Genomic DNA, 14,675 nt, shown 5'->3' with positions numbered 1-14,675 from the left:
TGTACACAAAATACTTATACACATAAAAAGTAAAATTATTACAATTTTCATCGACTATCTGTACTAATGGAGTATTTTCTCCACAGGTATTGAATTGAAGCACCTTTGTTTGGAATATATGACCCCATGGCTGTCAAATCTAGTTCGTTTTTGTAAGCATAATGATGATGCCAAAAGACAAAGGGTTACTGCCATCCTTGATAAACTAATAACAATGACCATAAATGAGAAGCAGATGTACCCTTCTATTCAAGCAAAAATATGGGGGAGCCTTGGTCAGGTATTAAATTTGCACTGATAATTATCTAGTGCTTCCTTATGCTAGTAACTCTTGGTGCCCATATTACACAGACCACACTAATCCCCTTCAGAAGCATGCTGACACAACCCTGTGAACAGCTACGCATTTCAGAGTTCTCCTTGCAAATAGTGTTTAAATATGTACCCCAGTCCCTATACACCACAGATCTCAACAAATGCTTTTTAATGCTGTTGTTCAGAATATCTGGTTTCTATAATTGTAGCATAGGCTATGATACAACTTTCCTTTATCTGACAAGAGAGATGCATACTATCCCTTCAGAATGATCACTCATGGAAGCATATCCTTACTGAGACAATGCTGTGAATCCTCTAAATGATTTTAAATTACATTGGAGCTTGTTTCCTGGCTGAATGATGTCATTAAAGTAATTAGATTGGTCATGCGTTACTGTCTTAGAAGACCAGAGATACTTTCTAAGCAGCTGAAGATTGGCATGTACATATGTTTAGACTCTGAATACTACTCTTCCTCTTGCATGGATGGTTTACAGGTCTCTAAGTCTAGAACTTTGAAAAGCTGTGGGAAACAGGATGTCTCTGCTTCTTGGGCTCCTCTGAGTGTTTCTTATTAAAGGTTAAGCAATCAGTGTGCTTGAAAACAACAAGACTTTCCTTGTTTCACCAGATCACAGATCTGCTGGATGTTGTGCTTGATAGTTTCATCAAGACCAGTGCTACAGGAGGGTTAGGTTCTATCAAAGCTGAGGTGATGGCAGATACAGCCGTGGCTTTGGCTTCTGGAAATGTGAAATTGGTGTCTAGTAAGGTAACCACTTTTTCTATACTCTCTTGGACTGTGCCATAGTTTTTCTATTTATCATATTGAGAGTTTTTCTCTAACTAGCCAAGGTTTAAACTCATTATTTATTTATTCATTAATTTATGAGAAAGTGGGGGTATGGGTGTATGTGTGTGTACATATATAGGCTGTGGCTTACATGTAGAAGTCAGAGGTTAACTTGTGTGAGTCAGTTCTCTCCCTTCACCAGATGGTTCCCAAGTATCAAACCCAAGATAATGGGGCTTGGCGATGAGCACCTTAGCCTGATGAGCCATCTTATCATCCCTGAATTTATTTTTTAAGATTATCTATTTTTCTTTTATGTATATGTATGTGTACCACATGTGTGCATTGTCTGCAGAGCCCAGAAGAGGGTATTAGATCCTCTGGAACTGCAATTGCAGATGGTTGTGAGCTGCCATGTGGGTGCTGGAAACCAAAGTCTTCTGCAAGAGCAGCAAGTGCTTTTAACCTCTGAGCCATCTCCCCAGCCCCCTAAACTTTTTTTGTGAAGAAACTATTAGTTTCATGTTTTAAAAACATGTTCTTCTTTACAGGTTATTGGAAGGATGTGTAAAATAATTGACAAGACTTGCTTATCTCCAACTCCAACTTTAGAACAACATCTTATGTGGGATGATATTGCTATTTTAGCCCGTTACATGCTGATGTTGTCCTTCAACAACTCCCTTGATGTGGCAGCTCATCTTCCCTATCTCTTCCATGTTGTTACTTTCTTAGTAGCCACAGGTCCCTTGTCCCTTCGAGCTTCCACACATGGATTGGTTATTAATATCATTCACTCTCTGTGTACTTGTTCGCAGCTTCATTTTAGTGGTAAGTTCCTAGAAGGTAATCTTTTGTTTTGTTTTTCAAGACAAGGGAAGGTTATCTTTTTGACTAGTTCATTTCTTAGCTGTACCTTACCTGACTGCTGTAGGTTTCTTCCTTTGATGGTATCATCTCAATTAGCTTACAAGCAGTAATATGAAATTCTATCAAACAAGAAAATAATTAAAATGACTTCCATGCCATGGCAAGCTATAATAAAGGCTTTCTATGTTTGTCACGCAGATAGTTGTAATTGTCATATAACCTAAGAGCTTATTGTAAGCTGATAGTGTTGTGTTACTAGTGCCAGGATGTTATGTAGCCACTAATTTAATAAATACATCTAAGAGATTGAACTTGGGAACCATGGTTATGTGATTTTTGTATGATATTTAAATTTTCTTGAATTCAAGGTGAAACATATCACTTTAGAAATAAAATAATGATATTTTCTTTTTCTTTTACAGAAGAGACCAAGCAAGTTTTGAGGCTCAGTCTAACAGAATTTTCATTACCCAAATTTTACTTACTGTTTGGCATTAGCAAAGTGAAGTCAGCTGCTGTGATTGCCTTCCGTTCCAGTTACCGGGACCGGTCTTTCTCCCCAGGCTCCTATGAGAGGGAGACTTTTGCTTTGACATCCCTGGAAACGGTCACAGAGGCTTTGTTGGAAATCATGGAGGTATAGAAGGAAAAACAACAAACTACATTAAAATCATATTTAAAGTATGTAATATGCAGGGTGTTGTGGCACAAGCCTTTAAAATCTTAGCACTCAGGAGACAGAGGCAAAATCTCTGTAAGTTTGAAGCCAACAGAGTCTATGTAGGGAATTCTGGGCCAGCCAGGGCTACATAGTAATACCTTGTCTGAAAATAATTTTGTAATATATAGAAGAAGTACTCATTTGTTCTCTATATTACACATAGAACTGAAGATACTTCTTCAGAATTTGTTCACATCTTAAATTAGATTTATTTTACTTTATGTGTATGAATGTTTTGCCTACATGTATGTATGTGCACCACATGTGTGCCTGGTGCCTGAGGGCCAGAAGAGGAGGACATCAAATTCCCTAGAACTGAAGTTATAGATGGTTATGAACCACTTTGTGGATTATGGGAATAGAACCTATATCCTTTTCAAGAACAAGTACTCTTAACTGCTGAGCCATCTCTCCAGTCCCTGGAATGTATTTGGTTTTTTGTTTTTGTTTTGTTTTGGTTTGGTTTTTTGGTTTTTTGGGTTTTTTTTTTTTTTGGTTTTTTGTGTTTGTTTTTTTTTAACGCCAATATCACTTAATGACATGATGAACATTAAATATTTCTAGAAACATTTATATCCACATCTATTCAGAGTATCCTGTTTTTCAGGCATGTATGAGAGATATTCCAACGTGCAAGTGGCTGGATCAGTGGACAGAGCTAGCACAAAGGTGTGTCCTAAGTCAAATATAAATTGTAGAAGTCTGTGTATTGTTGAGAATAGCTGTTGCAGCATAGACAGCCTTGTATTCACTGTGTGTGTAGACACAGAGGCTCTCATCAGTTCTTTGGCTCCTTTGATCGCAGGTTTGCATTCCAATACAACCCATCGCTGCAGCCCAGAGCTCTTGTGGTGTTTGGCTGCATAAGTAAACGTGTATCTCATGGGCAAATAAAGCAGATCATCCGAATTCTTAGCAAGGTACTTACTCCGCCTTTCCCAAAAATTTGTTCCAAACTACAAAGTATAACCTTTCAGTTTATACAAACAGTTAAAATGCAATGAAATGCCCAGTGGTGGTGGCACACACCTTTAATCCCAGTACTCAGGAGGCAGGGGCAAGCAGATCTCTGTGAGTTGGAGGCCACCCAGGTCTACAGAGTAAGTTCCAGGATAGCCAGGGTTGTTACACAGTGAAACCTTGTGTCAAAAAACAAAATGTAATTAAATATATATTTTTAAACAATTTTTTCCTTACTGTAATTATTTGAAGTGATAAAATCTTGTCAAAAGAAAAACACCTGTAAGATCACCATGGTGGCGCACGCACCCCAGCACGCTGGATACAGGGGCAGATGGATTTATGTGAGTTTGAGGCTAACCTGGTCTACATAGTGACTTTCAGGACAGCCAGTACTGCATAACGGAGAGAACCAGTCTCAAAAATAACAAAAAAACAGAAAATATCTTTTAAAAAGAATCTTGCACTCTTTTCTAATCAGGTATACTTTATAGTCTGTTCCCAAAGCCTTATAAAACCACACAATTTATAAATAATATAGTAATGCCCTCCTTAATAGGGTGCAATATAGAAATATTTTTAAAATAAGAAGCCAATTATACAGTGTTCACCATTATTAGAAATTGTTTGTTAAATACCTGAATGTTTCTCAGCTAAATCTGAGATTCATTGTAGGAGCTGATGTTTTATTTCAATGAAAAGTAAAATAAAAATTTTTGTTTTCTTAAAAGGCACTTGAAAGTTGCTTAAAAGGTCCTGATACTTACAACAGTCAAGTTCTGATAGAAGCTACAGTAATAGCTCTAACAAAATTACAGCCACTTCTTAATAAGGTAATTATTGTATAGACCATGAATTTATTCATTTTGGGTATTGTTACTATGTGTCCTTTTCTTGTACAGATTTTAGAAAATAAGGTGGACTGAAAAGACGTTATAAAGAAGAAATTATAGTCAAAGTGGTGCATCTTGTCATAAGAGTTAGAAAATACAATGACTGGCCTAGCATGGTGGCAAACACTCATGAAGTAGAGGCAGGTCATTCTCTGAGTGTGAGGCCTGCCTGGTCTACATAGCAAATTCCAGGACAGCCATGGCTACATAGAGAATACTTGTCTGAAAGAGAAAGAGAGGGTTAGGGGAGAAGGAGAGGAAGGAGGAAAGAAAATTGAAAAGAGGTTGTAAAGAAGGAACTGTAGGAAAGTGTAACCTCTGTCACATGAGTTAGTTTGTGGTAAAGGAAGAGGAAATATAGTGTCTTTTCTCCTGGGCTATGTGTTGTGATACATTTTTTTTTCTCTTTGATAGTCAAAAAGACAGGTATAAATTCTTAATTCTTTCATCAAATAAAGTCTTCATTGAGCATCTTCTGTGTATCTGATAGTGCTTAGAGATATAATAAACAAAGTTAATAGAGAAGTGGACAAATAAAGTCAGTAAACTACAATTTAGTGTTAATTAGTGATTATACTATAGAGAAATGTAAAGCCAGAAGAAGTAAGTATGCCTGGTCACCAAAAAGAGTTTGTATGTGGGACTAGGGGCATAATGGAAGGTATAGCACTTGCTTAATATGGATAAGACCATGGTTTCATTTCCACTGAGAGAGGGGAAGGGGAATGAAGTAAGGATGAAAAGCTGAAAGGGTAGACTCTAACTGGAAATAGAAATAAGTAGGACAGTGGAGTGTTGAATAGACCATTCTAGTAGAGAGTTGATAGATTGTAAAGTTGGGTAGAATTAATCCAAATTCAATGGTCTTCAGGAAGGAGTTCGGAAATTATTATTTCCTAGTAGACAATATGATAACAACAGGGCATAGGTGGCCCAGAGTGCACAGTAGATCAGAGAAAAGAGGAACTGCAGGCTGCAGGAAGGTTAACTTTGGTTCTATATGTAGTGGTAACCAAGAAATGACAGGTGTCAAAAAGGACTGTAGAAGAGTCAGCGAACTCTAGGGACTAGGTTTGGCATCCCTAATTGGGAGAAATCCCAGAGGAAGCTCAGGCTCTTAGCCTAGCTGATGATATTTTTAATTAGACACATGGAGGGGACCGAGTGCTTATCTGTCCATTCATGTTCCCCAAAGGAGAGAAAACACAGGAATTTGGTAAGGTAACCTGCTTTGTGCTAGATACAGAATGCATAGAAGAGATTATTTATTGGTTTGCCACACTAACCTGCAGTGTGTCTCCTTTGCTAGGACTCACCCCTGCACAAAGCCCTCTTTTGGGTTGCTGTGGCTGTGCTGCAGTTGGATGAAGTCAACTTGTATTCAGCAGGCACTGCACTTCTGGAACAAAACCTGCACACCTTAGATAGTCTCCGGATATTCAATGACAAGGTGAGTGGGCTTTCCTCTGAGTTCCACATTGTGCACAGTGAGTCTTCTTTTCCTTCTGTTCTATGATTCTCTAGAAATTAAAAGTGGTCCATATTTAAATATCAATTGAATGTATTTTTTGTAAGTATAGTTCCTTAATAGGTCACTAAAAGCTATTTAATCCATAGTTCCTATATAAAAATAGCCAAAACAATATGCCTGCTCTTAGTGACTAGAGTAGTAATAAACAGGGCTGGAAGGATGGCTCAGCAGTTGAGAGCATTGGCTGCTCTTCCCAGTGCCCATGTGGCAGCTCACAACCATCTCTAAGTCTAGTCTGAGGAATCTGGTGTCCTCTGAGGCCTCCTTTGGCACTGTATCCACATAATACACAAACACACATGCAAGTAAAACACCCATGCACGTAAATTAAGTAAAGACATGTTTTCTTGATTTTAAAGTAGTACTGAGGAGTAATAATAGCTACCACACCAAGGCCTATGCATTCATTTCACTGATTTTCATTCTCCATCCCTCCCTTGAAGAGAAATGAACTGAGCTATGGGGAAACAAAATGTAACCTAAATCTGAATATACCTGGTCTAAAGTACTTGTTCAGTTTGGGTACAGACCCAAAGCAGCTGGAAGTCTAGGAAGTGTAGAAACAAAATGATAGGTAGAAGACATCTTGACATTTATCAGTCAGACCTCTGTTCACAAAAAGGAAAGGAGTAAAGAAGTTAAGTGCCTGGAATATGTCTGTTTCTGAGCTAGCCCCTTCTTTCCTAACTTCATTGTTCTGCTCTGGCTTGTCTTGAGATAATGGTGGTTTCCAGTAGTGGCTAGCTATTGGCTGTTTGTATTATAAGAATATTTACAGATAAAATAGATGTCTTTAAAGCATCTGCCTTGCCATGTTTTTTTTTTTTTTTTACATGTATTTATTTGTTTGTTGGGATGAATGCATGTCACAAATGTATGGAGGTCAGAGGACAACTTGTGGGAGTTATCTCTCTCTTACCATGTGGATTCCAAGGATAGAATTCAGGTGATCCAACTTGGTAGCGAGCACCCTTAACCACTGAGCCATCTCATCAGCCCCTGCCTTGCCATTTCACTTCTGGAACATCACAGAAGAAGGGACTAACCTTAACAGTGGGGCCCCAAAGTACTGGGAATCAAGTTTAATAAAACTTTATTGAGATCACTAGAATATTCTCTGGGATGGTAGAGTCAGAGTAATAGTGCATGCCTCTAGGTGTGAGACTAATCTTGACAATGGGGCTCCAAAGTACTGGGAATCAAGTTTAATAAAACTTTATTGAGATCACTAGAATATTCTCTGGGATGGTAGAGTTAGAGTAATAATGCATGCCTCTAGGTGCTGTTACTTGAGAGGCTACAGCAGAAGTTTTAAACCTACATAGGCAACATAGTGAATCTCCATGTGAGTTTGATAGCAGTTAGCAGTCAAAAGTAGCTGGGTATTGTGACTGTTGGCTATATAATCTTAGCACTTGAGAGGTATAGACAGAAGGTATTAGCCAGCCTTTGCTACATAGCAGGTTCAAGGTCAGCCTGGTAAAGATGGGATTCCATTTCCAAAGACCAAACACAAAAAGTAATAGCACAAAAATTGTGTATTGTGGGGCTGCAGATATAGCCCAGTAGTAGAGTGCTTGCCTAAAATGCCCAAGGCCCTGGGTTCAATCCCTAGCACCCCATTTAAGTACACATGTGGATCATGTGTTGTAAAGCAAGGCAATTTGAGTTTTCCACTGTCTTATTACCTAAATGTTTTTTATGGGGGTCTCTAGAAATTTCTCTCAAACTGAAAAACTTACTTAGTGTGACATAACTTTTCAACACACAAAAAAGTTTTTAAAACCAAGCGTCTGAGCCAGGAATAAATAAATATATAAATGTGTGTGTGGGGGGGGGGGTGTCTTAGTAGACTTAGGGTTCTAATACTGGAAAATAAAAGGGGAATACTTGTGTGTGAACTCCATCAACTGTCTATTTCCTAATTGCTTTAATAGAGTCCAGAAGAAGTATTTATGGCAATCCGGAATCCTCTGGAATGGCACTGCAAGCAAATGGATCACTTTGTTGGACTCAATTTCAACTCTAACTTTAACTTTGCACTAGTTGGACACCTCTTAAAAGGTACAAATTCCTTTTGTCAGAATGTTTCATGAGATAGTATCAAGAAGCCAGAAATAACTAACAGAAGTTAATTACTTGAGGTAAATTGACATAATCTAACCCATATGTTTTACTTTAAAATGAAAACCATATCTGCATGAGTTGTTTCAGTTAGTAAATACTTAACTTGAACCTAATTTCCATGTCAGATCTTAAAAGAGCAAAATAACTGATAGTAAAATTCCTAAGTACTGAGCACTTAATTGCTATGTTATTGGTTAATAGTATACTGCATATTTATGTACCGATTTAATCCCAGAAGGTTTAGGAATTAGCTCAGTTGTAGAATCCTTGTTCAAGGTCATGGATTCAGTCTCCAGCATTGCCAAGGAATAAAAGGGATTTCCATTTTAGTGTGCATTGATGTTCAGATATGATCATAGGTACTCTAACTTTGTTCTTTATCAGCATTTGTACTATATACAAGTTCTCATAGTACTGTGTACTATAGAGCCTCACCATTCTGGTACTGCTCTTCAGATTTCATTAATGTTTTTATAGCCAACCATCTCTACTAGACTGGAGCTAATTCACTTTCTTACCTAGCTTTAGCTGCTCATTGCCAACTTCATAGCTTCATAGCCATGCATGCTCTTTGAAGGTGGCCAGCTTTTTATAAAATAAATAAATATGTGTTAAAGTAGGCATAGTTGTATACACCTTTAATTCCAGCACTTGGGAGACAAGGCAGATAGATCTCTGTGAGTTTGAGGCCATCCTAGTCCAGAGCTACATAGTGAAACCCTGTCTCAAAAAACAAAAACAAGAACCCAAGCCAAAACAGGGAGGAAAAAAGAAAAAGAAGAAGTTATTTTAAAGATTTGCTTACTTTTATTTTATGTGTTTTGAGTGTTTTGCCTGTGTGCATGTATGTGAATACCTTGTTACCTAAGGTGGCCAGAAGACACTGGATCCCCTGGAACTGGAAGTGAAGTGGTTGTGAGCCACTCTGTAGATTGTAAGAACCAAACTCTTGTCCTCTGTAAGAGCAACCAGTGCTCATAACTGCTAAGCCATTGCTCCAGCCCTAAAGAAGAAACACTTTTTAATAGAGCCCTTATTGCAAATGAAATCTCAGGGGGAGCTCTAATGCTTAGTTTTGTTTGTATTTATTTCTAACCTCTGTGCTTCCTTAGGAAATGAAAAATCAGTAATGCCTTCGTTTTTCCTAACACCCTCTCCTTTAGGGTTTCAGGGACCATCCTCTTCTATAAGTGCTGGGTATTTAATCTTATATATCATTAACTTCACATTTTTATGTTTTTCCTTCACAAATGGATATTTTTGGATGGCAGGAATTTCCTTTTCTTATAGAGTTACTTGTCACAGCAAAAGAACTCAAACATTTGTTCATGGACTACGTTAACTTGTTATTTGTTTTTTTTTTTTTCTTTTTATAGGGTACAGGCATCCTTCACCTGCCATTGTTGCAAGAACAGTCAGAATTTTGCATACACTACTAACTCTTGTTAACAAACATAGAAATTGTGACAAATTTGAGGTGAATACACAGAGTGTGGCTTACTTAGCAGGTAAAAGCACAAAATTGACAAAATTAGTGTAACTGTATCATTGTCTTAGGATCACCAAAACATACCCATGCCTAGCTTCAGGTCTTTGCAGCTAGTTCTTTGACCAAAAAGAGCATTCACACTTCAGTCCTTTGGTATTTGAAATTGTAAAGGTTTTGCCAAAACAGTTTTTTGATTATGAAAATTTGCATTGGGATCTGAAATGTCCTAAAATTGAATTGCCTCAGCCTGTCATCCCAGGCCTTCATAGCCTTCTAATCCATTCCCTATCTAAATTTCATGAGCATCTCTTTTTATAGCCTCTCCAAATGGACAGGCTATTTCAAACCAATCTACTTGCTGTCTCCTCCAGGATTTTCTGCCTTTTTAATACTCATTCTTTGTGCTATTTTACCTGGTATGCCTGTCCCATCCCCACCATTTACTAAACTAATTATGTTTTATCCAATATTCACTGTATTCTACTCAGACAATGTAGTTTGATGGAAGATGCCCATTCTCACTTTAGCAAATTTCCTTTTTTTTTTTTTTTTTTTTTTTTTGCCAAGTCTTTTTGTTTCAAACATGTAGCCTTGAACAAACCATTTTACATCCCAGAATATTCTTATCAGTGCATTTCAGATACATGCCCTGTCTGCTTTTTGAAATTATTGAACCAAATAGGCAATCAAATGCTTTAGAAAGTAAGGTGTTTATCAAATTTCTTTGTGTGTTGCATGTTTATACACTTCAGTCTCACACTTTCCAAGGCTTTTTATTGTACATGTAATGGTAATTACTTCTTAAGTTTGGAAAAAATGAATCTTGTTTTAGGTTACACTTGTGTTTCTTATCTGCTTTTCCTTTTCCTGTTAGCTCTACTCACAGTGTCCGAAGAGGTTCGAAGTCGCTGTAGCCTCAAGCATAGGAAGTCCCTTCTTCTTACTGATATTTCAATGGACAGTGTTCCTATGGATACATACCCCATTCTTCATGGTGATCCTAGCTATAGGTAAGTGGACATGGTAACATAATTAAATAATCATAGTCAGGCTTCAATTTCCATATGATAGAGATAGTAGCAAAGTAATCAGAAGGGAGCAGAGCAGCAGCTCAAGATGATCTAGGAAGTGTGGAGATCAAAGCTTCCTCTACAGATGCATGGTATTTTATATGGCATGTGTCTCTGCAGGCTAGAAGAGAACACCAGATCTCATTAAAGATGGTTGTGATCAGGCTGGACGTTGGTGGTACACACCTTTAATCCCAGCACTTGGGAAGCAGAGGCAGGTGGATCTCTGTGAGTTCGAGGCCAGCCTGGTCTACAAAGTCTCAGAACAGCCAAAGCTACACAGAGAAACCCTGTCTCCAGAAACAAACAATAAAACAAAACAAACAAAAAAGATAGTTGTGATCTGCTGGGAATTGAACTCAAGCCCTCTGGAAAAGCAACCAGTGTTCTTAACCTCTGAGCTATTTCTCCAGCCCAGCACTTTATTCTTGCAGAGGGGAAGAGAGTTCAGTTCTCAACACCCACATGGTTGCTCACATCTATAGCTGAAGTTCCAGAGGATCTAACACCCCCTTTTGACCACAGTAGGGCACACACATGGAAAATATATATACATGCAGGCAAAACATTCATACATAAAGTAAATAAAATATTTTTAAGTGATATAGATTGGTAAGAATGTTTGCATTCACAGTTTACTAATGTCATTAACATTAAAAGCCTGTTTATGGGGTAGTTTTATTGTTGTTGCTTTGATACAAGATCTGGCTATGCATCCCTGGATGGTCTGGAATTCAGTGTGTAGAGCAGGCTGACCTTGAACTCAAGAGATCTACCTCCCCCCAAGTGCTGGGGTTAAAGGCATTTACAGTCACATCCAGCTTCAATAATGTAGTTTATATGATAGAATCATAAAATTATGTCTACTGTTATGTGTGGCTTTGTGTAGGTTTTTTTCCTCCCCAGTATAACTGCTGTGGGCGGGGGGGGGGGGGGGGGGTCTGTAGTAGGAATGAAACAAAAAGATCTTTAAAGTTTAAATACAGTGTTGAACATAGGAAAGTAATCTTTGAGAGATCATGTCATTGAACTTACTAAGATCTTCCTTTTTGATTATAAAAAGACTTCCCCTGCACTTAACTAAGGCTTTAATAATTATGTAATTTTTCCCAACAGACAGTATTCAGTAACCTTATTTCTTCAGTCATTCCCATGAATTTATTTCTTTGACCCTTCTTTTAGTTATTGAAAGGAAAAAGTAATTTAATTGCCTGTATTTGGGAAAATTTAATTCTCAAAATTAATTTTATTGGTTTTTCTAAATGATGCAATAATATAATTACTTATTTATACTTTATTTTCCCTGATCATAAAGTTCAATACAAGCTGGGCAGTGGTGGTACATACCTTTAATCCCAGAAGCAGAAGCAAGCAGATCTCTGTGAATTTGAGGCCAACCTGGTCTACAAAGCAAGTTCTAGGACAGCCAGGACTGTTACACAAAGAAATCCTGTCTCAAAAAACTTTGGGTAGGGGAGGGAATCCAACGCAGTAAGTTCAAGAGCTCTATTATTCAACATCAGTTAATAACAGTATATTTATTATATATTTGAAAAATGCTAAGGTAAAAGATAAATGTTCTCACCACAATAAATGAAAATAAATAGGGTAATACATGTTCTAAATTAGCATATTTTAGGCATTCCACATGTGTACACTTTTAAAACATGTTGCTCGCAGTAGAAACACAATTTTATATGTGTTAAATTGAAGAGTTTGGAGCCATGTATGGTGGCAAATGCCTGTTGCCCCAACACTTGGGGGATAGAGGCAGGAGGGTCAAGAATTCAAGGTCATCCTTACCTATATAGCAAGTTTGAGGTCAGCCTTGGTTACTAAGTCTCTGTTTCAAAAACAAACGAAATAGAGGCTAGAGATTTAGCTTATTGGTAAAGAATTCTTTTCTAATATGCATAAGGCTGTGAGCTCAATCCCCAGGGCTGCAAAAAGCTTATTGGTATCATACAACAGTCATCTCAGCACTTGGGAAGTCAGTTCAGTGTCATCCTTGGTTTCATAGCAAGTTTCAGGCCAGCTTGGGCTACACAAAAGCCTACCAATAAATAAATATAGAAGTAATAGAACACTTGCCATGTGTGTTCTGGATTCAGTCCCTGTACTGCAGGAGAGAAAAAGTTAACAAAATTATGCAGTATAGCTCTTCCTATGTAGTATTGACACTTCTTAGGAGTTTTACCCTAAGAGCCAACTGTAATGGGACCTACTTGTAATGCTACCATTCTGGAAACCAAGGATTAGAAGTTCGAGACCAACTTGGAATCCATAGCAATTTCTGAGCCAGCCTGGGCAACTTAATAGGAACTTGCCTTTTGTTTTGTTTTGTTTTTTAAGTTTGTCCTATAGCACTTTAAAATGCAGTTTTCAAAACAAAAAAATTCTGGTTTTCTGAGGTAGGATTTCTCTGTGTAGCTTTGGAGTCTGTTGTCCTGGAACTTGCTTTATAGACCAGGCTGGCCTCGAACTCACAGTGATCCACCTGCCTCTGCCTCCTGAGTGCTGAGATCAAAGGCTAATTCCACCACTGCCAGGCAAAATTTTTTATTTTTTTAATTTATTTTTTTCACTTGTTTTGCTATGGGTGCCAGTTCTCTGGAACTGGAATTAGACAGTTTTGAGCTGCCATGTAGGTTCTCTGAATTGAACCCGGGTATTCCCAAAAAGCAGTTAGTGCTCTTAACCACTGATCCATCTCTCCAGCCCCCTCAAATTAATTTATTGCCATTATTAGGAAATGGTATAACTATTAGGAATGAGTGAACAGTGGTTATATTTGTCATCTTGTTAATTAGTTCTTCTAAATTGTTTAAATCTCTCAGGACACTAAAGGAGAACCAGCCATGGTCCTCTCCCAAAGGTTCAGAAGGATACCTTGCAGCTACCTACCCCTCTGTAGGCCAGACCAGTCCCCGAGCCAGGAAATCCATGAGCTTGGACATGGGGCAGCCTTCTCAAGCCAACACAAAGAAATTACTTGGTTAGTTTATCTTCATTTTGTATAAATGTTTACATTATTGTTACTGTGAGAAATGGTCAGCTAATTTCTTTCTTGGAATTATTGGAAACTATTTTAAATTGTCAGCATTTACTGTTTTGATATAACAAAATCATTTGTGACTTTTTAATTTCATTTATTTACTTTATGTGTGTGAGTGTTTTGCCTGCATTTGTATGGATGTGTACCACATGTGTGCCTGGTGGCGAACTGAAGTTACAGACATTTCTGAGCCTCCTGTGCTTGGTGGGAAGTGAACCTGGGTTCTCTGGAAGAGTACCAAATGCTTTTAATCACCAAGCCATCCCTGTGTGGCCTTTATGAGGGAATTTGCTTTTGATGGATCAATTCAGCTACATCTTCGAGAATGAAACTGGAACAACTTTGAGTTTAGTTTGGTTTTTATTTCTGTGTTATTAATTTTCTAATTTTTAGTACTATGGCTTTTGATTTTGAGGGCAACAGACAGTATAAGTAAAAGTCATTAGATGCCTAGAAGAAAGGAAGCATTGCTGTACTAGGATCTGTATCAGTAACTTTCCCTAAATTATTATTTTGAAAACAGAATGTATCACTGAGGTCTGAAACCAGTCACCATATTTTCCTTGCAATGACAAAAAAGCAAGATATTTTTTCAGTTAATAAGAGGATATTCCTTTTAGAAATTCACGTTTGTTTGTGTATATACACACACAGGTGGAGATTAGAGGATAGCCTTGTTTTGCCAGTTCTTTCCTTACACCTTTATGTTCTGTGCATTGAACTCAGGTTGTCAGACCCTCAAAGCAAGCACTTTTTACCCACTGAGCCATCCTGCCAGCCCAAGATATGATTCTTGGCACTTAACATTGTTCAGTTCTGTGAACATTCCTATGAGAAATAGATGAGTT

General features: G+C 37.8%; 1 protein-coding gene across 7 annotated transcripts in view; it reads left to right on the top strand.

The window, feature by feature from the left end:
- Nf1 (neurofibromin 1) overlaps nucleotides 1-14,675 on the top strand; it is a 234,785-nt gene that overhangs the window by 201,022 nt on the left and 19,088 nt on the right. For all 7 annotated transcript variants that reach the window (XR_007834242.1, XM_051179832.1, XM_051179829.1 and 4 more), the window contains 12 exons: nucleotides 87-280; nucleotides 950-1,090; nucleotides 1,663-1,942; nucleotides 2,404-2,618; nucleotides 3,310-3,371; nucleotides 3,508-3,622; nucleotides 4,394-4,495; nucleotides 5,865-6,005; nucleotides 8,024-8,150; nucleotides 9,590-9,721; nucleotides 10,577-10,712; nucleotides 13,610-13,767. Coding sequence is in view for 6 of the 7 variants with exons in the window: in XM_051179832.1 (XP_051035789.1) it covers nucleotides 87-280; nucleotides 950-1,090; nucleotides 1,663-1,942; nucleotides 2,404-2,618; nucleotides 3,310-3,371; nucleotides 3,508-3,622; nucleotides 4,394-4,495; nucleotides 5,865-6,005; nucleotides 8,024-8,150; nucleotides 9,590-9,721; nucleotides 10,577-10,712; nucleotides 13,610-13,767 (1,803 nt within the window). In the remaining variant the exon portion in view is untranslated. The remainder of the gene's footprint in view (nucleotides 1-86; nucleotides 281-949; nucleotides 1,091-1,662; nucleotides 1,943-2,403; nucleotides 2,619-3,309; nucleotides 3,372-3,507; nucleotides 3,623-4,393; nucleotides 4,496-5,864; nucleotides 6,006-8,023; nucleotides 8,151-9,589; nucleotides 9,722-10,576; nucleotides 10,713-13,609; nucleotides 13,768-14,675) is intronic.

Source organism: Phodopus roborovskii, unplaced genomic scaffold, assembly GCF_943737965.1.
Source record: "Phodopus roborovskii unplaced genomic scaffold, PHOROB, whole genome shotgun sequence".
NCBI classification, from domain to species: domain Eukaryota; kingdom Metazoa; phylum Chordata; class Mammalia; order Rodentia; family Cricetidae; genus Phodopus; species Phodopus roborovskii.
This window is presented reverse-complemented; position numbering and strand designations above follow the sequence as displayed.